Consider the following 22,219-nt stretch of genomic DNA (forward strand, 5'->3'; position numbering starts at 1 on the left):
CTGTGTAGTCCCATGAGGGAGTCGAGGGAGAGCCTGCAGGAGGGTGAAGCCTGGGGACAAAGGTCACAGAGAGGCTTGAGGTGGGGGACGCCCCAGGGGCTACAGGTCATCCTGTACATAGGTCATGTACATCCTGTACATAGGTCATCCAGACAAATCTGGGCAGATATGTAATGAAGAGGCAGGAGATGGGTGGACCCCTGAAACATTCCTTGTCTCCAAGGGAGAGAGGCCCGGTGGGGAGGGACCTCTGCCTGGCAGGATGAACCCCAGGCACCCCAGGGGCCCCAGGAGGCTCCAGGAGAGCCAGGGCCCACAGGGCTCACCACCTGTCCCAGGCCGTAGCCGAGGTCGTCAAAGGGAAAGCCAGACAGTGGGAAGAGAAGCAGGAGAAAGCAAGGAAGGGCTACAAAAGTGGGGCTGTAGGGCCTCAAGACCTGCAAGAGACAAGTGCTGAGGTACCACCCTCCAAGAAAGAGAAGGAATCCCCCCAAGAGGTACGACAAAATTTGCAAAGGGAACCTCCCCCCCGCCCCCGGGGGCACTAACATGCAGTGATTTATGTGATTTGTTAAGGAAGAAAAATCAAAACCTGGGGTAATTTATGCAACCTGTCGACCCCAGGCTGCAGAGCCACGGTGCCATGAGCTCTGCGTTTATTACAGCCTTCCAAAAGCTTGGAAGACAATTACTATAATCTCTATTTTTAAAGCAGAGGTTCCCCGTGGACCAATGACTCATATTTAAAGTGAAGAGAGGAGCAGGTGTCAAAGGGACTTCATTACATTTATGAGCCTTCAAATGTCATCTGCACTGAGCCCGAGCGCAATGCCTTCCGATGTAGGCCGCACAATGGAGCTAATGCGTCTGATTGCCGGGCGCCTGCTTTCAGCTGAAATGCAATCTACAGCTCTTTTTTTTTTTTTTTTTTGTCAGTTTTCCCAAGGAAATTGGCAATCATTCTGCTAGGTTAAAGCGTGCCTTGGCAATTTGGATTTCCTGCAGATAAATTATTCAAAGAGCAGAGAATAGAGAGAGTTGCAGGGATGCGTAATGGGCGCTGCTTGCAAACTGCGAGCTCCCATTGATGAAGCTAACAGCTGTGGCATTCATTTTGCTGAGCACCTTTCCATTTGCAATTTATCTGCATCAAACGGTCAATAAGTGAGAAGTTCTCTTCGGTGCATGTAGCTTTGATTTTAAAGGGGGGAAAAAAAACTCAACCACAGGAAGAAAAATGGGTTAGCTCTTTAATATGAGGATGAATCTGTGAGACCCGATGACGTGGGACATCAACAACGAAGCAGGGAGACTTTGATTTCTGAGCCGTTTGAAACTAGCAGTGGTGGCTGCCTCGGAAGCATCTGGGCAAAGCTGTGATAAAACCAGCTCCACTTGATTTACGATTTACGTTGTTTTCCTTCCTGGAGAACTGAAAGCACTTCAGAGGTGGGTTCTCCTCTGGCCTCACGCCCTGTGTTGTAGACGGAGAACTGATGCCCATACAGCCCAGCACCGCCGAGGCTTGTGCTGCTTGGCTTACTGGCGGCCCCCCAGGGCCCTCTGTCCCTCGTCACACAAAGATAGGCCACTCACTGGTGCAAAGACAATGAGACACTTCCCAGTGGTTCACTGATTTATTTTTAAAAACCATTTGTTCCAAGCACAAGCCAATCAAGTCCCTATTTTTGTACAGCCCAGAAATAACTGAATGGCCTCTCACCTGGAGGGTGAGAAGGTCCCCTTGTCACAGCCAAGCCAACCTCAACCCCCACTCTCACTGAGGGGCAGTGATCTCTCTCAAGAACATTGTCTGCGCTGTTTCCATAAGCCAACTTCATTCTGCCACCAGGAGCATGTCTAACAGCTTCCCTGTGCCCCTTAAACCATCACTCCACTCTAATAAATATTTCAGTAGTTCCCTCTTCAATAGGAAAACTATGGGAGGAGAATAATTTACAAATGCAAATACATCCTGTTTTTCCACATCCATTAACCAAAGAGAATTGTCTCTTCACCCTTCCTTTTAACTTGCTTTGTTAGTACCATATAATGGGTCTCATTCAAGAAGGTGTTACTATTTTGTTCTGTAATGTATCTTTTTGTAAAGTCAAGATTAATCAGGTATGCTCTTTTTAAATACCAACGGTTCTCACAACACCATGCTACAAAGACCAGACCCTTTTAAGACCTATCTGCATAGCACCCTTGCCAAAACTGAGTTCCTTAAGTTGGACATTTATAAACTTGGGAACCAAAAAAGCAAATGCAGTAATTATGCAGCCTTGAAACCTATGGGTTTGTCTGGATTCTTAGGCTGTGGTTGTCAGAAATGCACTCAGAACCCAGACACACAGCCAGTCACAAAGCGGAGAGAGCAGACTTTCAATGTCCGAGAATATCCAGTCATAGATTGTTCATGAGGTGTGCAATGACGCTTAACAGACTTCGTGCCGATCTTCTCCTTTACCCTCAGAGATCAGGTCTGCCCCACCCTCACCCCCACATTCAGGAGCATCCGTGGTGGTCTTGAAGGGGTGCCCCTCCCTCTTCTCTCTCTTACATCCTTCCTCTCCCTCTCTTCTTCTCTTTCTCTCTCTCTCAGTTCTTCTTGGCTCTTCCCAGGCATTCACAACTCCAGCTTCCTTCCTCTCCACCCTATGCCGTATCCCTGCCCTTCTGCATGGATGGCTAAGGGCCAAAGAACAGAATTCATGCTGAAGCTTTCCTGCCGCACCACCCCCCCCCCCCCAGCCCCTGTAGGAGGAGAGCCAGCCTCAGCACCCAGGTGGCAGGGTAGAGCTCAAGAGGGAGGGAACTGCTTAGACTTGGGAGCCTGGGTGGGAGTGAGGAGGCTCAATGAATCAGTGAAGACCTGAGGGTCTTAGGGATGATAGCTTCAGGGTGGGAGGTACTCCAGTCTTGGGAAACAGGAAGCATCCCTGGGTGGCCTCTCAACAGTCAGGCCTGCACCTCCATTTTCCCACACTTTCCCCCTCACTCTCCATTCTGTGCCTTGTCATTTCCCTCATGGCCCTCACTTCAGTCTGAAATAAGCTCATTCATTCATGCTTTCAAGGCCATTGCCTCTCCTATACAGAGCCAGGTACCATGGCTTCATTCACTGTTCAGCACATATTATGTAAGGACAGACAGACAGGTGAAAAGATGAATGACAATAGTTGGAAACATGTCTGAGATCCCGGAACTGCAAAATGTGGCCAGGAGCAGTTGGAAGGGGCTGAATAGGGACCAGACCCTGAAGCTGGGTGGGGTCCAGACCCCCTGAGACCACTGGGGACATTCATCCCACCCCTGGACTGGAGGGAGAGACAGGTTAGTGTTCATTTTGTTTAGAATGTGTTCCAACAGCTAGCAAAGCTGGAAAATTAGACTGGACTTGGGACAATTTTTTAAATCCACAAGATTATATGGATTATAGTGTCTCTGTGGGAGGATTTTGGTGTTTTCCCTGCTGGAAGACCTAGACAAAGAGAGGGGAGCACTCACTGACTCCCAGGAGACCACAGGCAAACCTGCCTGGAAGGAAGGGGTGACATGGGATGCGGAGGGCGGAGGGACATAACAGGGGCGTGGCAGGGAACTGGCTGTCACCTACCATATTGGCTCCAACAGCATCTGCCAGTGTCCCCTTTCTCCAGGGGAGGGAAGGGGGGGCAATATGGGCTGTTTTATTCTCTCAATTGTGCACAGCCAAGGGCAATGCCAACCCAACTCACACATCACCACTATGAAGCCCTTCCAGCAGATCCATGTACCTAACACTGAGATGAAGCTTCACTGAAGGATTTGGGAGCAGCATTAAAGTGTCTTCCTTGCTCCTTCTCCCCATCAAGCTTTCCAATAGAATCCTCCAGAACCCCCAGTGCCAGTCCCATGTGCTGCTGTCTACCTGCACAATCTTCCTGGCTTCCTGTTCTTTCGAGCACATACCTGTATGACAGATCAAGAGTCAGCCCGAAGAGCAGCTTTCTTCTTCAAAGGTGTACAGGTTCTACTACCTCAGGAACCCTCTGCACACATTCTGCTTTCCATTCTCTGATATGTGAGGCTAAATCACATGCCCACACCCCTGTTCCCCACCATGGCTACCACAGCACCCTTGGTTCCTTGAAATTATAGTTCTGTCGCCTCTTTGGGGGTGTCCAAATGCATGTCTGAAATTCTCCTGACACCCACCCATTGTTCGACCTACTGGCAGCTGAATAGAGCAGACTTTGCCTTGGTTTGTAGAAAGGATAACCCATTATCTAGCACATGTCTTGGGAGGGGTTCTCCTAACATCTCTGGGCAGGGAATTGTGGCTCACTCCAACCCCAAATTAAAAATTGTATGCAAACAGGGGTGCCTGAGTGGTTCACTTGGTTAAGCATCCTACTTCAACTCAGGTCATGATCTCATGGTTCATGAGTTCAAGCCCCTTGTCGGGATCTGTGCTGACAGCTCAGAGCCTGAACCCTGCTTCGGATTCTGAGTCCTCCTCTCTCTCTGCCCCTCCCCCGCTTGTACTCTGTCTCTCTCTGTCTCTCAAAAATAAATAAGCATTTAAAATTTTTTTAATTATATGCAGACAAAGAAACAAAAAATAGACTCTTAACTGTGGAGAACAAACTGGTAGTTACCAAAGGGGAGGTGCATTGGGGGGAGGGGGGAGAATGGGTGAAATAGGTGAAGAAGATTAAAAGTACACTTATCGTGATGAGCACTGAGTACCACATAGAATTGTTGAATCACTGCATTGTACACCTTAAATATAACACCGTATGTTAACTGTACTGGAAATTAAAAATAACTAAATAAATAAATTTTTAGAAAATTATAGCTATATAGTAGACACTCTGATAAAGCAGCCATATCTGGGTCCATCTGTTTAAAACTCCAACATAGGGGCCTCTAGGTGGCTCAGCTGGTTAAGCGTCCAATTTCTGCTCAGGTCGTGATCTCGCAGTTTGTGGGTTCGAGCCCTGTGTTGGAGTCTGTGCTGACAGCTCAGAGCTTGGAGCCTGCTTTGGATTCTCTGTCTCCTTCTCTTTGCCCCACCCCTGCTTGTGCTCTCTTGCTTTCTCTCTCTCAAATATAAATAACATTAAAAAAAAAGAAAAAGCTCCAACATAAATGGAATATCTACCTACCCAAGTGTAGGAATCTAGTAACATCCAGTGAAGCAGGCCAGAAAGGCCATGCCCAGTGGCACCTCCCTCCCTTGTCAGGAGGAAGGGCTGCTAAGCGTCCATGCAATCAACCTTCTCCTGGATTCATACCTGGAGTCCTCCATTCAATATTATGTGATTGGGGCCCAAATGTTTCATTCTTGAAGGTCAGGAGGAAGTTTAAGTACCTACCATCAACACCTATTCCTTTTCTCCTTAAGTTAAAAAATAAAAATAAAGAGCTCAACGCCCAGCACCTTCCCCAAACCCACAACCACCTAATCTTTTCTAACAGCCCCTTCACAGCCCATCTCTGAGCTGTCCACCTGCCTGGTGCTGAAGCCAGAGGCACACAGCAAACCAAGCCATGAGCACCCACCCACTCACACGGGACTCCTCTGCTCCCACCACCCTCCAGGAACTGAGGCTCCACCACCCCACCCCCACCATGTAAAGCCATGTAAAGCCAGTCCCCACTTGCTGTGTGGCACTCTGCTCTCCCATGGCCTCCACTGCTCCCATGCTTTGGCCTCCCCAGCCTCCTCAGTCAGCACATACCACCCTACAGTCCTTCTGGAAATCCGCTCTGTCAAAGGAACATCCTCCCTCCTTGTCCAGCATCTTAGCTTAGCTTCTCTGCTCAGAACAGTAACTCAGGCCCAAACTAGAAGTAAGACTCTCTAATGGGGCAGTTGTGAAACAGCCAGTGTTGCCAGGAAAGCCTGAGCAGGGGCCACCAGGCTGCTCACAGCAGGTCCTAACACCCTCTGCGCTTGTCAGCTGGAGCCACAGGGGGACAGCAACCTTCCTATCTGTCCCTTACACAGATCCCACAATTGTAGATACATGTTATCCAGAGCCCCTGGCCTCACATCAAATAACTTTGTCAGTCACAATATCTCTGTTTGAATGCTCAGCGCTGGAAAGGGGCAAATGAAGAAGGCAAATTTAAGGTGGAAAAAAAACAAGATAAATAACAGTTTAATGCGATACTTTAAAACATCAAAACATCAAAATACATGATGTACAAAATACTAAAAATATAAAGAAAGATAGGATCAGCATTTACTGACTTTTCCTTTTGCCTCAGGCTCCAACATGGCTCAGCATAGCAGTGATAACCCTACAGGAGTAATAGTGGGAGTGGAAGTACTTAACAGGGTGCTACAAGAGACCCATTAGAACATATATTCTAGTCACCACATTCAAAGGAAAAGTGTTGGGTTTTAAGAGCAAACTACAAGCACCCTCAAGTGAAGTAGCCACCTAAAACTTTGTAGCCCTTCCAGACTACTCCCTGGGCCATCACATCTGGGTGGCCATGGCCTGCATCATGGCTTGGATCTTTGTTGGGGACCATCTCCATGTCAGGAAAATGAGAGACCAGAATCTGAGGTCTGGGAAGGAATGCCCACAAGCCTGTTGTCACTTTTACTTCCATCTCTGAGGGTCACCAGATCTTGGAAATCCAGCTTCATCCAGAGTATGTCATGGGAAGTTCTGGAATTGGAGGCTTGGTGTGGCTGTAGGCATATGGGACACCCTGGGTTGGGAGCATCCCTGGGGAGGCAGGGACCCTGAGTCACCTCCATCACTGAGTTCTAGTGGTGGCAGGTATGAGAAGGGCATGTACCATATACCTCCACTTGGGAAGATGGAAATAAACATGATCAACATACCAAGGAGAAAGTCTACCAAGGATTCTCAGCCTACCTGGGCAACAGCTATGGACGCAGCCCAGGTATGACCAGATCCAGAGCAGGGACCTGGCCAGAGGTGACAGTCTGTTGTCATATTTTAGTTTTACTCTGTTCAGAGTCGTTTTTCTTCCTTTAATTTTGCAGTGACCAGATCACTGATGGTCCTAGCCCCCACTTACCCTCTCTCTAGACTGATGTGACCAGACTGAAAGTCACTTCCATGCCCATGCCTGGAAATGAGAAGGACCCCTGCCCAGACCTGGGGGTGGGGGTGGGGGGGAGGTGTGGCAGGGCAGGGGCTGCCCTCCAGGTGCCTCACCTTGCTGCGTCTGCCCAGGAGGAGCCTCGAGGTCTTGCAGTTGCTGGCTTTGTCTCCTTGTGTCCACCTCTGACTCAGCAGCTCACCCCGGAACTCATTTTCTGAGGGTCAGAAAAAGAAAACCTAATGAAGGCAGCTGTGCCAGCTCAAGGGGAGAAAAGGGAAAACCTGGACTACTCTTTTCCAAAGCATTAATGTAAACCTTCTTTTCTGGAATCCATCAGAAAGACACACAATGTCACGGCCCTGTGGCTGTTCCAGGGACAAGGGACAGGAGCTCTCTGAAGAAAACTGGTCTATGATTGGGATGCTCAGAGGCTCCTAGCACCCTACATTCCTGCACCATCTTCCTGGAACCTGCCTCCAGTGGGTGTGGTTTCCATGAGCAGCCACTCCAACCAGGGGGCTGGTGCAAGTCCAACACTTTGCCTGCTTTGCCTTCCCTCTGTCCTGGTCCTCGCCATCTTTCCTCTCCTTTCTGCCTCTCTCCAGGGCAATGTCTCCAGTCAACATTTAATTTCTCACATAAATTCATGTGTCTAAGCAGAGGCTGAAGGCATCAGCTGGACATGACAAAGAAATGCCTATTCCCTGCATGGCACTCCCTGTTTCCATGACAACTAGCTTTCTACAACTGCAGCTTTTCAAAGGAAGGTCATTAAGTAACCAACAATAAAAACAGGAAATGAGTATTTCTGCATTCTGCTCTCTGCTTCTCTCTAGAAGTAAGTTTGGATTCTGCTGAAGGTAGGTCAGCACAGTGCTGTCATGCCCGTTATCTTTTCTCCCCTCACGAGCGCACTCCAAATGCTGTTTTTCTAAAATTCCACCACTCCTGCCCCAGACAGCCCTGTGGCTCCAGCCAGAGCATCCTCTTGTCTGAAAATGTCTCCATCCCATTAAAGGGCCTCCTGTGACCTCAAGGAGCACAGACACAGAGGGAAGCAGATTGGTTGTCAAGGAGACAGCCTAATGCAAGGTCTTCAAAGGAATGAGTAAAACCACCAGGATTTGACCCCTACTGTGTGCACCTACTGTGTGCCTGCCCCTCACTAAGCTTTGGGTCACCTGCAGGGGACCCTGCGAGGACTGGCCTTGACCAGGGAAGTGTGAGCAGTAAGGCTCTTCCTGGGGCCAGGAGGGTGCCCAGCAGTCATGAGCACACTCTGAAGTGGGGCCAGGCCACCCGTGGGGTATTCACATTCCCAAACCTATGCTGGGAGTGTGGGGGATTGCCCTGAACTCACAAAGAGGATGCCGCAAACAAACAGGTGAGGGTGGAGGAGGAAGCATCCCCAGGGGGTGGAAGAGAGGAAATTTAGGAGGCAATCAAGAATCACCTGTCACACTTTAGTTGCATCTCTGGTGGCAGTGGAAGCTGGAAGACCCCAGGTCGCAAAGTAGGTGGGGTTCACTTTATACACATACCTCCCAGGAGAGAAGACACTGCAGAACCCTGCACACGGGGCTGATCTGCAAGGCTCAAGTGGAATTTCTTGTCACGATAACATATGTAAAAATATGAGGTAACTGGGGCACGTCTCACTGACAGCTGGAGGAAAGGACATAAGATCCTAAGATCTTGGCAGAAGCAGAATTGTTCTCTGCTCCTCATATCCCAGCAGGGTACCTGAGAAGCTGAGCAGGGCCAAGCTCTTTCTGCCCTAGGTCTCTCCTGCTTCCCAGGGAAGCCCAGCCAAGATGAACTGCAAGTCTGTGTGAAGGGGCCTCTAGTTTTCTCTGTGATACTCTCACCTGCCCCTGGGGGTCTGGAAGTAGAGACCCATGGAATTCTCTGCAGCCACGCATCAGCTCAGGCAAAGTACTAGGGGTCTTCAGAACATCTGCTCCAGCATCACCACCTCTAAACATCCACTCCTGCCTCCTCTGGGCAAGAGAGCCAAACAGCATCCTAGTGATGCATTTAGCCCACACCCACAGGACACAGAGCCAAGTAAAGCAAGACGTACACACCCCAAGGTCAGAACTTCATTTACCAGAACCCACCTTTACCTTGACGCAATTCCTTCCTTTACCTGGGGAATTTTTGGCAGCAAACTATTGTCACTATTAGAAGCCCCGTAAAGTATGGCAGTGCTTCCCCTTTGCTGGGCAACGGCCACAGGCCCTCTTTGTCCCCTTTGCCCCCTGCTGGGGGCTGTGTGTAGTTGGGCCCTACCACAGACAAGACCTCTCCTGTCTGGACACACTGAACAACCAGCTCCCCAGCTTGCACAGAAGCAGCACATGGAACCCCCCACACGAGACAACTGCAGAGTCTCCAAGCCAGAGGAAGGCCCTGCACAGAGACACAGGGGTCCCATCAGGATGCCCCTTCTAGAAGTCATGCTGCCAGTGGACACTCAGAAGGCGGCGGGGATGGACGGGGACCTGCTTCGCACCTGACCTGCAAGCCACCTTCTTCACCTGCACATGAAGCAGAGGGAAGAAGCGTTAGGGGATTTAGAGCACGTGCAGAAAGTGGCCCCTCGGCATCTGGCACGTAGTGAATGCATGAGAATATCACCTCCTTTATTACCAGGAACTGCAAGTGAGGAAGACATTCTCCTCAAGACGGGTGCTTTCTTTGGGTTCTTGGGTCTCTAATGAGGTCTTCTGAAACCTTACTCATAGACACAGATGTCAAACAAGCCGATTAGGAGCAGGTGGCAAGGACAGTGTCACTGGCCAGGACCCATCTTTAGGACCTGGCACTGTGCTCCCTGCCCGCTCTGTATTGCCCCAACATCTATCTCTACAGAGTCCCCAAACTCACTTTTATGGGTCTCTGGCAGACAGATAAGCTCCGGAAAGTAACATGGCCTGTTAGCAGATACATCTGGGTCCTCAGGGAAGAAAATCTCTTGACCCATCAGTTGTCCTCTCCTTCTACTAGGCTAGAGCCATGACCCAGGCAACAGCCAGGTCTATCCCTCTACTAATGACACCCACCCACCCCAACTGAGAACACTGCAGACCTGCAGCCAGCCCAGCCAGGCCCCTGAAAAGGTAGCAGGAAACCTTAGAGCCAGAGCACATTCTCCTTCCCACAGCTGGGGACACCCCCAGGTGGCCCATCTAGGAACCCACAGATGGCATCCACTTCTCCTTCCAGACGCTGGTGTTCTGTGCCTACTTCCAACCCCACAGACTCCTGGAGGGAGGATATGTCCTCCTAGAGGCTTCCTGGACTACTCTCCCTCTAGCCCTGCCAAACCACTGACAGCCTGACACCTTCCTCAGTTCAAACCCTCCCTCACCCACCCCAAAATAAGAACAGATGACAAGAAGCCTGAGCAAAGGGTCAAGTGGTAATTGCAAAAAGCCTAGATGTGTTCAGAGTCTTCACATTAGGTTTTGTGTCTGGTAAACCACAGGCAGCCTTTGGAGCCAGAAGCTGTTCCTACCTGCCCTCACCCAGCATGTAAAGAGGGAAGTGTCTTCACATGGAGACAACCCACATCTGGCCTCTCCCATGTCCCCCCACCCCCACGGACACAAACTCATCAGAGAGTCTCACTGTTTAGTGGGACATGTCAGCCCCTCATGACAGCCCTTCTCTGTCCCCTCTCCATCCCCAACATAGGAAGGGAGACCTTGCATCCCAGCTGAGCCAATCTCTCCATCTGGGCTTGATATCCTCTCCTTCCCACTACTGATTAAAGGGTCCCTAGAGTATCAACCATGTCCCATATTCCTCTTGAATATTTGATCACTCCTTCTAACCTGGACCCTTCCTGGGCCTTTTCAACCTTTCAGAAGCTTGAGGCATCCATGTTTAAAGAACATAATCTGGGAGCGCCTGGGTGGCGCAGTCGGTTAAGCGTCCGACTTCAGCCAGGTCACGATCTCGCGGTCCGGGAGTTCGAGCCCCGCGTCGGGCTCTGGGCTGATGGCTCAGAGCCTGGAGCCTGTTTCCAATTCTGCGTCTCCCTCTCTCTCTGCCCCTCCCCCATTCATGCTCTGTCTCTCTCTGTCCCAAAAATAAATATAAACGTTGAAAAAAAAATTAAAAAAAAAAAAAAAGAACATAATCTGTCTGGACTCCACACCCCAGCCCCCCTACATCTGCATCCCCACCCCCTTCACAACCACGTTTCTTAAGGAACTCAAATTTGCTGACTTTATTCCCCACGCTCCACTCCAATTGTCCTCCACCTACAGCAAGTGGAGGGTCACCACTAATGTCTATGCCACATCCCCATTGTCCTGCACATCCCTCCCTCCTTGACCTATGAGTGCTCCCCACTTTGCCCTGTATCCCAAGCTTCTATTCCATCACCGCAAAGGTTCTTGCTGCTCCACTCACTGGCCCATCTGCCATGCCATGGACTCCTCTTCTAACTCCATCCCTGCTCATAACACCTTCTCACAGGACTCAAGTTTTTCCTTCCCCGGTCTCAGTAATCAGCTCCTTGAGCACAATCACTGGGGATCATCCTGGGTCCCAAATCCTGCCACTGCTATTTACTGAATCTTGCCAGAATCTGACCATTTTTCACTTCTCCAGCTGTTTTGTTTTGGTGGCAAATACTGACAAACTGATTGAAAATTCATATGGCAATTCAAGGAACATAGAATAACCAAAACAATGAAATTGAACCCCTCTCACACCATACACAAAAATTAACACACAATGAGTCACAGATCTAGATCTAAATGTAAAAGCTAAAACTCTTGCCTAACATTATAGTAAATCTTCCTGACTTTGGGTTCGGCAGTGGCTTCTCAGATGCAACACAAAAGCATGCAATAAAAGAAAAGATGGGTAAGTCATACTTCATCAAAGTTTAAACTTTTGCATGTCAAACAATACCATCAATAAGGTGAGAAGACAACCCATAGACTCTATAATCATATATCTGATAAGAGACTTCATTCAGAATACATAAAGAGCTCTTAAATTTTCATAATAAGACAAATAACACACTTTAAAAATGGGCAAATTATCTGAATAGACAGTTTTCCAAAAACAACATATAAATGGCCAATATGCACATGAAAAGATCCTCAGTAGCTACTCATTAGAGAAATGCTAATCAAACCCACAATGAGATACCACTTCACACCCACTAAAATGGCTATAATTAAAAAAAAAAAAAAGACCATAACAAGTGCTGGAGATAATATGGAGAAACTGAAATCCTCATACATTGCCAATGGAAACACAAAATGGCACAATTACTTTGGAAAACAGTCTGACAAATCTTCAAAATATTAACCGGAGTTACCATATGACCTAACAATTCCACTCCAAGAAACAGATCCAGGAGAAATGAAAACATACATCCACACAAAGTTTTGTACACAACTATTGATCACCGCTTTATTCATACTAACCCAAAAATGGAAACAACCCGAGTGTGTCCATCAACTGCTGAACAGAATGCCACTTATTAGCATTTGGCAACAAAAAGGGTTAAGGTGTTCCTCTGTGGTACAATGTGGTGAACCTCAAAATCAGACACAAAGACCACATGTTGTGCAGTCCCGTATTTATGGAACAAAATCTGCAGAATTCCCAGTAATGGGAAGTCCACAGAGACAGAAAGCAGGTCAGGAGATTAGGAGATTGCATCTTTCCAAGGGTACAAATGGGGAGCGGCTGTTAATGGGAACAGGGTTTCATTCTGGGCTGACAAAAGTGTTCTGAAATTAAATGTGGACAGAGGCATGGCTATCACTATGCTAAGACCACTGAACCGTATTCTTCTAATGAGTGAATTATATGACATGTAAATTATATTGCAAGAGTGCTGTTTTTTTAACAGTTCCTGGCATACACACACAGGAAGGAGCCTAAGTGTGAATCTCGTGACACACTGGAGCTCTCACTCACCAGAGCTCACCAGCGGGACTAGAACGACCAGCTCTAAGGAGGGGAGAGGCCCGCACATGTCAGATGGCCTCTGCAATGTCCTGCTTAGCCCAGGGGAGTGAATCTTGAGGACGTCAAGGGAGAGCAAGTCCTCCTGCAGAACACCAGGTCACAGAAGAAACTGGGTGCGGGGTGAGTGAGGGCTGCCTCACACATCAGGGGCCATCCACAAAGGATTCAGTGTGTTCTGCGTAGCTTTAGGAGGACCACCAAGTGGATGTTCACAACAATAAGACAACAAGCGCTACCTTACAAGAGATAGATTGCCTCCCGCTATGATGTGTGACCCCTGGCCGGGAGGCATATGGCTGGTCACTGGAGCCACCTCTAGAGACTCTTGCAAAGGGCAGGGGTCTGAGGGAGTTGCCTTTGGTTCTCCCAGCCTGGGTTCTGCGAGCCCATGTTCTGGTCTGGCCTGGACTCCCCCCACCCACTTCCTATCTTGGAGACCATGGAGAGCAGGGGGATGCATCAGAGACCCCACCCCAGCAGCTTAGTGAACACTGACAACCAGGAGGCATCATGAGCCAGGTCAGCATGAGTGCAGCACAGACACCCCTCTGCCATCAGAATGTGTCGGCAGCTTTATCGCTCAGCCAATCTCTCACCCACCCCAGCCTGTAACTAAACAAACATAGGGACCCCTGTCCTGCCCGTGCCTGTGCTTGCTGGGCATGCTCCAGCTGTCCCTGCCTGGGGTGCTGCTGCCCTGGACAGGGCAGGCCCCCTCAGCCTTCCTGGCTTCTTATGCAGGGTGAAACTTTGGCAGTGTGCATTCCTCCTCCCCTCTACCTCACATCACTTCAAAGACATGAACTGAATATATCCATTGAAAACCTGGGCCCTGGAATTGAGTGTAAACAAATCTTGCCATTTAAACATTCTTTTCTGTTTTTCATCTCAATCTTCATCCATCCTCTCAGCTCCAAGGCCTCCTTGCCTGCCACTCAGACATAAGGCAAAGCCCAGAAAGGCAGGGAGAAAAAGGTTAGGATAAAATTGTAGAAATAACTTAAGGCCCACACAAAACTGACCACATGTCACTGTAGACATTTGGGGGGAGCACAGCCCAGAATTCCTCCCTCTAGACCCAGAGAATCTCTGAACCCAAAGCCCTGAGGTCCAAACCATGCCTCCGGAGGCAGGAAGGCAAGGCCCTTAAAAGGCACAAAGGCCCCTGTCACACAGCTCCCAGTGGCTGCAGAAGGCAATCTAGCACCTCTCCAAGTTCAAATTAAGACCCCAGTCCCAGACCCTTGTTCCTAGGACCTTTCCCACATCTATGGGCCAGAACCTTGGTGGGTGCAGTGCATCTAGGAACCTGTGCTGGATGAACAGGTCCATGTCTTAGAAGGCTCCCTCCTCCACAGCATGGACAGCAGAGCAGGAACTAGAACAGAGCCCAGGACAGCTGGACAGAGTAGACGTGGCCTGGCCCAGCCAGTGGCAAAAGCTGGAGACTGGTATGGGAGTTATTTGGGAAGGCTCCCCAGCACCATGTCTGTCTTTCCCAATTTGGAAATAAAATGTAAACCCAACATGAAGAATCCAGTACAAGACCTAGCAGGTAGAAGTGAAGATGTATACTAGAAAAGTAAATAAGGAGACAGGAATAAGGAGGGAAACTAGGTGAGACCTCCCACCCGACACCCAAAGAGAACCAAAAAAATGGGAGAGAAAAGTATGAACTAAGTAATAAAAAATAATTTCCCAGAACTAAAGGAAATTATATTTTTAGATTGGAAGGCCCATTAAGTACCCAGCAGTTAGTGAACACACACCTGCTCCAACCAAGCTGAGCCACAGTAAAATTCTGAACTACCAGGAGTACCGAGAGGGCCCTACAAGCTTCCACAGGGGAAAGGTCACAGACGAAAGATATTGTCAAAATGGTATCAGGTTTCTCAGTGAGGAAGCAAGAACTTCAAAACTGTAAGGTTGAAAATCAACCCGCATGCTGTCTATGCCCAGACAATATATCAATCAAGGGAAATAGTAGAATAAAAATACTTCCAGAGACACATAAGTCCCCAAAGCATGCCACCCACTGGACACTAAGTAAGCCAGGGGGACAGGGGTGGGGATGATTATCTACAAGAAAAAGAAAAACAAAAACTTGTATGAGAAATAATCCTGGTATATATTACTTGGCCCAACAGTGAAAATAAATGGATAAAAAAAAAAAAAGATGCTGCTCAATGTAAGAAAGTTGCTCGAAGGGAAGGTAGCAGAAGAATCCAGCCCTGAAGCTATATATACATTACACTGGGTTTCTCCTGCAGCACAGCCCGTGAACCCACAGTCCTGGGCAGACTAGGCCCTTGAGTCCCCCTAGTGTCAGACTCCAAGCAGGAGGAGAAAGCATCCCCTAGAAGGTCTGGCCTGAAGTGGAGTACAGGGCTGTCCCATGAACTGTGGATGAGGAGGGGGCTTTGGCATAGTGGGCAGCACCCAAGAGGAGGGAAGGGGTGTTGATCAAATAAGTATATGTATTCAGGACAATGGAAACAGCCAAGTTATGGACAGAGCCCAAATGTCCATCAACTGACTAATGGATAAAGAAGATGTGGTTTATATATACAATGGAATACTACTTGGCAGTGAGAAAGAATGAAATCCTGCCATTTGCAGCAACATGGATGGAACTGGGGGATATTGTGATGAGTGAAATAAGTCAGTCAGGAAAGGAAAGAGCATATGTTTTCACTCATATGTGGAACTTGAGAAACTTAACAGAAGACCATGGGGGGAAGGGAAGGGGGGTGGGGAAAGTAGATACAAACAGAGAGGGAGGGAGGCAAACCACAAGAGACTCTTAAATACAGAGAACAACCTGAGGGTTGAGGGGGTGGGGGAGAGGGGAAAGTGGGTGATGAGCATTGAGGAGGGCACTCGTTGGGATGAGCACTGGGTGTTATATGTAAGCCAATTTTACAATAAATTATATTCATTTAAAAAAAAAAAGGATAATGGAAACCAGGTTTCTTGCTGTTGGGGCAAGAAGTTACACAGAAAGACAGAAACCTAGAATATACCCTGTGGGGGAATTCATACTGGAGGGCATCAGTGTGAACTTGTGCTTTTTGACATATAGAGAAAATAGAGAAGTGAGTCCAGATGTAGGTGCAAGTATGCACATGTGTAACTGTGTGTACGTGCACACACATGTCCACTGAAAGGCTGGGAGCACACCCAGCACCAAGCCCTCCCCCGAAAAGGTGCTGTGGGGTGGGTTCTAAGCTGTGGACAGGAAAGCACAACAGAAGCCTGGGGTGAGCAAGGATGCATTCAGAAAGCAATGGGGAAGCATCAGGACTTGAAGCCACTTTGGGTGGTCTCACTGGCCCACAAGGAGAAGCATCGAAATAACAATTATAGCCCATTGGATAAAACAAGTAATGAGTCAATACAGGGATCAATAAAAATAAATAAATTGGTAGTTTGATGATGAGTGAGGTATTTCCATAGTTTCCAAGTACCTTCCCAAATACCTAGGAATTGTAAAGGGAAAAAAGTGTCATTGCAGCAGCAAAGGGTGGAATGGTGCCATCTAACCCGGTGACCAAAGTAGCAGCATCAAGGTGCATGGAGAAGAGCCTCACACCTGGGTGTTTCCACATAAGCCAAGTCCAGTCATGGGAGCAGCCAACAAACCCAAATTGAGAGGCATTCTACAAAAAACTGACAAGCATTCTTCCAAAGGGTAAAAGTCATGACGAAGACTGAACACATAGCATGATTCTCAGCCCATACTTTGAGGCATCTGGAGGAGTTTGGACACTGTCTGAGGACCAGATGCCCATACAGGTGACCATGATTCCGCAGGAGAAATTCTTCTTTGTTGGAAACACCCAAACAAGTGGGTCATGGACATAGACTTGGCAAATATACTCTCAAGTGCCTCAGGAAAAACGGGTTTTGTCCTGCATTTGAAACGTTTCCATGAGCTTGAGCTTGGTTCAAAATATATTTTTAAAATGTGGGGTGTGGGGTGTGATTTCACCAACAGGTGGTCAGGGGAGGCCTCTTTGAGGAGGGGTTGAAGCCAGAGCTCGGGAGAGGGGCCCTCAGGCCCCTCTAGCTTCATGTCTCCACCTTCTGGTCTCCAGTACTGCTCCTTAAAGCCTACAATGGCCAAAACATCCTGGGCCAAGAACAGCTCCAACTGTCTCAGCCTGCCCACTTCCCTCTAGAGAGCCCAGGGACAGCGGGGCAGGGCGGGGCAGGCCCTAGGGAGAGTCTAACAACCCTGAAAACCCTAAAGGAAGGGGCACCTTGTGCCCTGAACATTTCAGGCAGGGGCTGAAGGAAAGGTGGGGCACCCTCGAGACCCCTCATTCATTCCCCCCCCCCAGATATTCCTGCAGCCCCCAGAAGCTCCCAGACCTGAGCAACCTGTCCTCAGCCCCCACTTCTCAGGGGTCCTTCTCTGCTCCAGGCCCTGGAAGGGCCAGCTCTGCTGCAGTGGGGTCTCTGTCCTGAGTTTGGGAGGTCTTGAGGCTGTGTTGGCATCCCACCCACTAGACCACCTTTTGGCAGGAAACACAATCAGGGCCAAGGGGAAAATGAGGGCAAGGTTTGCTCTTTTTTTTTTTTTTTTTTTTTTTTTTTTAAGCTGGAATTCAGAGAGAAGTAAAATGGAGACTTGCTGAGTGGAGCAAAGCAGACCTGCTTTTGCTGAGTTTAGGTGAAAATGAGGGAAGAGAGAGGTGGGGGCAGGGGAGTTGGCAGTTCTATAGCTTTGCACATTTCTCTCATTATTTTGCTTCTAAATCAGCCTCGCTGGTACTTTCTCTATTCTATAAAAGCCAAATCCAAGCCATGTCCCTTAATCTCTCCAACAGCAGCTCACTGCTGGGAAAATAATACAGATGTAACTTCCAGCTTCATACACTTTCTTTTCCATTTATATGCAAATAGTGACCTTTCACCCAAGCTGTCTCAAAGAAGTGTTTCCTTAAAAATGCAAATAGCATGTTGCAGGCAGTTACTGTGGCTGAGTCTTTCCTATATTATTATTATTATTGCTTTTAACCTTACCAGTGCTGTAAAAACAACAGCTAAACTGCTCGGCATAATAATGACTTTCCAAAAGAAATCACAGGACAGCTCTCCAGGAGGCCTGTCAGTGAGCCCGCCAGCAGGGGAGGGAGGGTCTCAGGATCGAGGGGACAGTGCTCAGCCCCAGGGTGCCCAAGTGTCCCAGGAGGCTCACAACAGTGGCGACCTGCTTCTACCTCAGAGTCACCTGGGCCAGGCCTCCAACACCCAAGCAGGTGCCAGGAATGACGGCAACAGGAGCAGACCACTCAGCACAACTGGGTCCTCCATGCAGGTCCACAGGAATTTCAAGAACCTTTCCACCCCAAGTGGGGTTCAATGGTGACCCCAGTCGCCACCTCCACCCAGGCTGGTGAGTCAGCCAGCAAACTCACATGCGCTCTGCCCCCACATGAGGAGCCAGGTGGCTTCCAAAAGCCCTTGCATTCCCACATCCCAGACCCCTCCAGGCCAACAGGAAAAACAGAGAACAGGAGGCTAGGAGAAGCAAGGAAGGAGCCCAAGGGAAATGGATGCAGCTAGTGTGTCTGCGAAGGCGTTGGGGTGGGGACCTCCGTCCCACTCCTCCTGACCAACCCCACTGACCAAGCCTGGCTGCAAGCCAGAGGAGGAGCTAGGGAAGGGGTCCACTTTATCACTGACACCCACTCACAGCCTCCAGGACCCCACCACCCGTTGCTGTGTCCGTGGCTGCTGCTCTCCAAGGCCCAGAGCATGGGACATGCCAGGTGCTCAGAAAGGAGGGTGTGGAAGGCTAGGCTGACCCCTGGGCCTGCCTCACTGAGCCGAGATCAGAGACACCGGTTACATCTAGAGTGACCTGCCTCAATCCTAGAGAGCACACGGGGAAACAAAGGCTGCGAGAAGGGAACAGGACGGCTCTGGCCTCATCCACCAGGTTGAGAACCAAGAGGGCTAGTTTCTGGGCACCCTTCCTGTAGGTCTCTGGGGTCTTCAGAGCACACACTGGCCTCCCAGGGTCAGGAGAGGCCTTCTCTGGAATTCTGCTCCTGTGCCTCCTGTCCATGAGTCCCAGAAATGCCTTTCTTAATCAGAACTGTCCAGCCCAGGGAGAGGAAGGATGGTCACTTCCATCCTCATTGAAAACACACTTTATTTAGGGTTTGAAGGTGACCCGACTAGAATGGGCTCTCTCTCTCGTACAGGCAGTAAAAGTAAGCTGCTTGAAGCTTCCTTTAGGGTCTGTCTGCACCCTGGCTTGTGTCCCCCTCAGTCAGAAGGCTCTCAGGTGGCTGACCTGAAAATCCAGGCAGGAAGAGCATTCTGTAGGCAGGCACAGGCAGCTGGGGGGGGGGGGGGGGGCTCAAAGCCCTGGGGGTGGGGGAGGCAGTTTCGACAACTGTGCCCTTTTCCTTCTCCCACCCCCAGTCCCTCTGACTGCAGGACATGGAAGCATTCCTGTTTCGGGAGAGAAGGGTGAGCCCCCAGGCGGCTGACATGATGCAGCTCTTCCCTGGTGAGTTTAATTGTAGCCTCAGCTCCAGGGCTGAGAGTCACCCCCAATTTTCAGGAGGTGGGGGGGACCCACCTGTCATCCTCCTAGCACTGCCCAGCAACAGCCCACCTGGCTGCCTTTTAGGCTTAGAAATATTGGGGAGTGCACATGCTAATTTCCCAATCTGAGTGTTCAGTGCTCAGCACCCAGAGAACCAGCACTCAATAGAAATTGGAGAAAACAAAAACACTTCACACAGACCATAAGCCACTGGCCTGGGAGTGACTCTGGGCAGGAAGGGGGCCCTCACTGGGAGAGTGCAAAGCAGGACAGGGCTGGGAGAACCTCCCACCCTGTGCTAACACACGTGCTCATCAGAGTGCTCTCTCTAGGAACGCATCCTGCATCACAAGAATGGGCTCTAACTCATTACCAGAGTCCATTTGGGCCTCTAGATGCCAGAGATGCAGCCCGCAAGCTGAGCGAGAGAGCCCAGATGCTGGGGCACGAAGGGAGCTCCACACCCAGCTACAGGTTCAGAACTTAGAAGCCGAACGTGTGTGTTTGGCAGCCAGACAAGCAAAGCCAGGGCCCAGCAGCCGACAGCTGATCCCTCATGACCTGCTCCAGCCTTCCAGGGGGCTACAAAGCTTCGCCGGATGAAGTTCTAATAACAAATCTACCTTTCTTCTCCCTGTGGGCTGATGCACCGAGGACTCAGACCCCCAACTTCAGTACTTCAGGGCCTCTGTGGGCTTTTCTGACTGCTTCAGTGGCCTCTCTAGGAAGCATCAGAACCACTAGATGAGAGAAGGCTTTAGGCCCTTCACAGATGGTGGAAACTGCTGGCTTGTGTGTGTTGCAGGGAGGAGAACCCTCCCAGCTAATCTGCTTTGGTGCAAAATGAGGCCTCAAGAAGCACTCGCAGCTGGGATCGGGCTCCTGGGATTGGGGCCTCGGCTTTGTGGAAATAAAACAGATCACACAAAAATCTAAACCATCTCTCCAAAACAAAGTCAGACCATTAAAAAGTACTAACAAGAGGCACTCTCTACTTTGGATGCCAGACTCTGACTTTGCACAGTTCCATGTGCAAAACAGTGATCAACAAACCAATTAATTGTTCAGTTAGCAGTCCTGTGACTGAGCAGGCTGCTTTGAACCACCTAGTCTAGGGGACCCTAGGACGGTCACTGCCCCAGAAAAACCGGCACTGAGAAGACCCCTGTCCCTAGGCTCCTTATTCACATCCCAGGAGAAGCTCTGAGTCTATGAAAGGCCTTTCAGAGAACAGCCTGCCCTTCCAGTTAGGAGCCACTCGGATGTACACAGGTTGGCTGCTGATGCCGATTCATGTCAGGATTCAACAAGTCCCGTAAAGACTGAAGGGCTCCGAAAACAGCGATGCGCCTCAGGGACCCTCAGAACTACGGGTCTGGTGCACTGCGACCCAGGGCATCACTCCCGAGGCATTTGCTGCTGTCAGTTTGAGGTCTGGGAGCGCCACAGTCGCTCTAGGACCTTCTAAAACAGGCACCAGAGCCTGGTGGGGCGCTAAGGTCTGGCCCAGCAGAGAGAACCTAAGACCCTCTCCCTCCAGGGCAGAGGCAGAGCAGCCCTGGGGCTCCAGGGACCCTCTCCCTTGTGCTACTCCTCTCACGTGTCGTTTTTAGGCAACAAAGTGGGGAAAAGGGAGAGGACCCAGATGGCTTTTGCCGGCGCCCTCAGACTGATGTCGAGCACGATCAAGGTGTGAAGCCAGGCGTGAGGGTGAGAGGTGGAAGCCCGGCAGGCTAATCTGTCAGCAACTCAGACCATATGGCGCGTCCGCTTTTCCTCACAACATCCAAATCACACACGCTCACTCGCACCTTGCCCACCACCCTGAGCAATGCAGGGAGACCGAGCCAGCCCGTCCTTCAAGGACCCGCCACACGCACCCTCCGTGCGGGCCACAACCCCCTGGTGTACCGAATCCGAGCGATCCCGGGGCAAACCGCCCCTTCCGGTCCCCAGGGCTGGCCGGAAGGTGGCCACAAGGCCCTGGACGCTCGTCAATGCTTGACAACCTCTCCAACCGCTGGACTAATCCCCACAGAGGCAGGTATAGTCACAGCTTGGCTGGGGCACATTGGAACTGTCCTCTGAGTTACTTGCACGTCATTTGATTGAAATAACATTGCGTTTTTTAAGTACACATTGTAAAAGGCAGGAAGGAAGAAACAATGGGTAAAGCCCCTGTTCTCATAAGTAAAGCATCTTTGCTCCTAACCGCATAAGCCAAGCAAGGGGAAACGTGCGAAACCAACACAGGGTCGGCTTCAGTAATGCTGAAGATAGAGAGGACACCAATTGTAAGTATTCAGTAATCTATCTTCTGTGAAGCAAGCTTGATGGAAGTCTGGGAGCAAAAGCATTTCAAGCCAGGTGAAAAACGCCTATCCCGTTTTGTTTTGAGGATTTTCTTTAGGCGACATTTGGGGAAATTCAGCTGTTCATAAAAGACAGAAAATATGTGGAGAACCTCAAGACATTCCACTCCAGCAAGCACTCTAGGCTGGGTAGCAGGCTATCCCTATAGAGGGGCTTCTAAGAAAGAACAGGTCCTGGGGTCTTGAGGGAGCACAGAGCTGG

At 49.7% G+C, this 22,219-nt stretch overlaps 1 protein-coding gene across 5 annotated transcripts in view; it reads right to left on the bottom strand.

Annotated features, from left to right (window-relative positions):
* The window catches only part of MYT1 (myelin transcription factor 1), a 71,206-nt gene that overhangs the window by 41,274 nt on the left and 7,713 nt on the right, over window positions 1-22,219 (bottom strand). For 3 of the 5 annotated variants that reach the window (XM_011280801.4, XM_045053337.1, XM_045053338.1), the window contains exon 2: window positions 7,191-7,291. In XM_011280801.4, coding sequence (XP_011279103.3) covers window positions 7,191-7,291 — 101 coding nt within the window. Of the gene's footprint in view, window positions 1-7,190; window positions 7,292-8,530; window positions 8,859-22,219 lie in introns of those variants that run through there. The other 2 variants (XM_045053339.1, XM_045053340.1) reach the window with 2 other exon arrangements.

The sequence above is a fragment of the Felis catus genome, chromosome A3, assembly GCF_018350175.1.
Source record: "Felis catus isolate Fca126 chromosome A3, F.catus_Fca126_mat1.0, whole genome shotgun sequence".
Classification (NCBI taxonomy): domain Eukaryota; kingdom Metazoa; phylum Chordata; class Mammalia; order Carnivora; family Felidae; genus Felis; species Felis catus.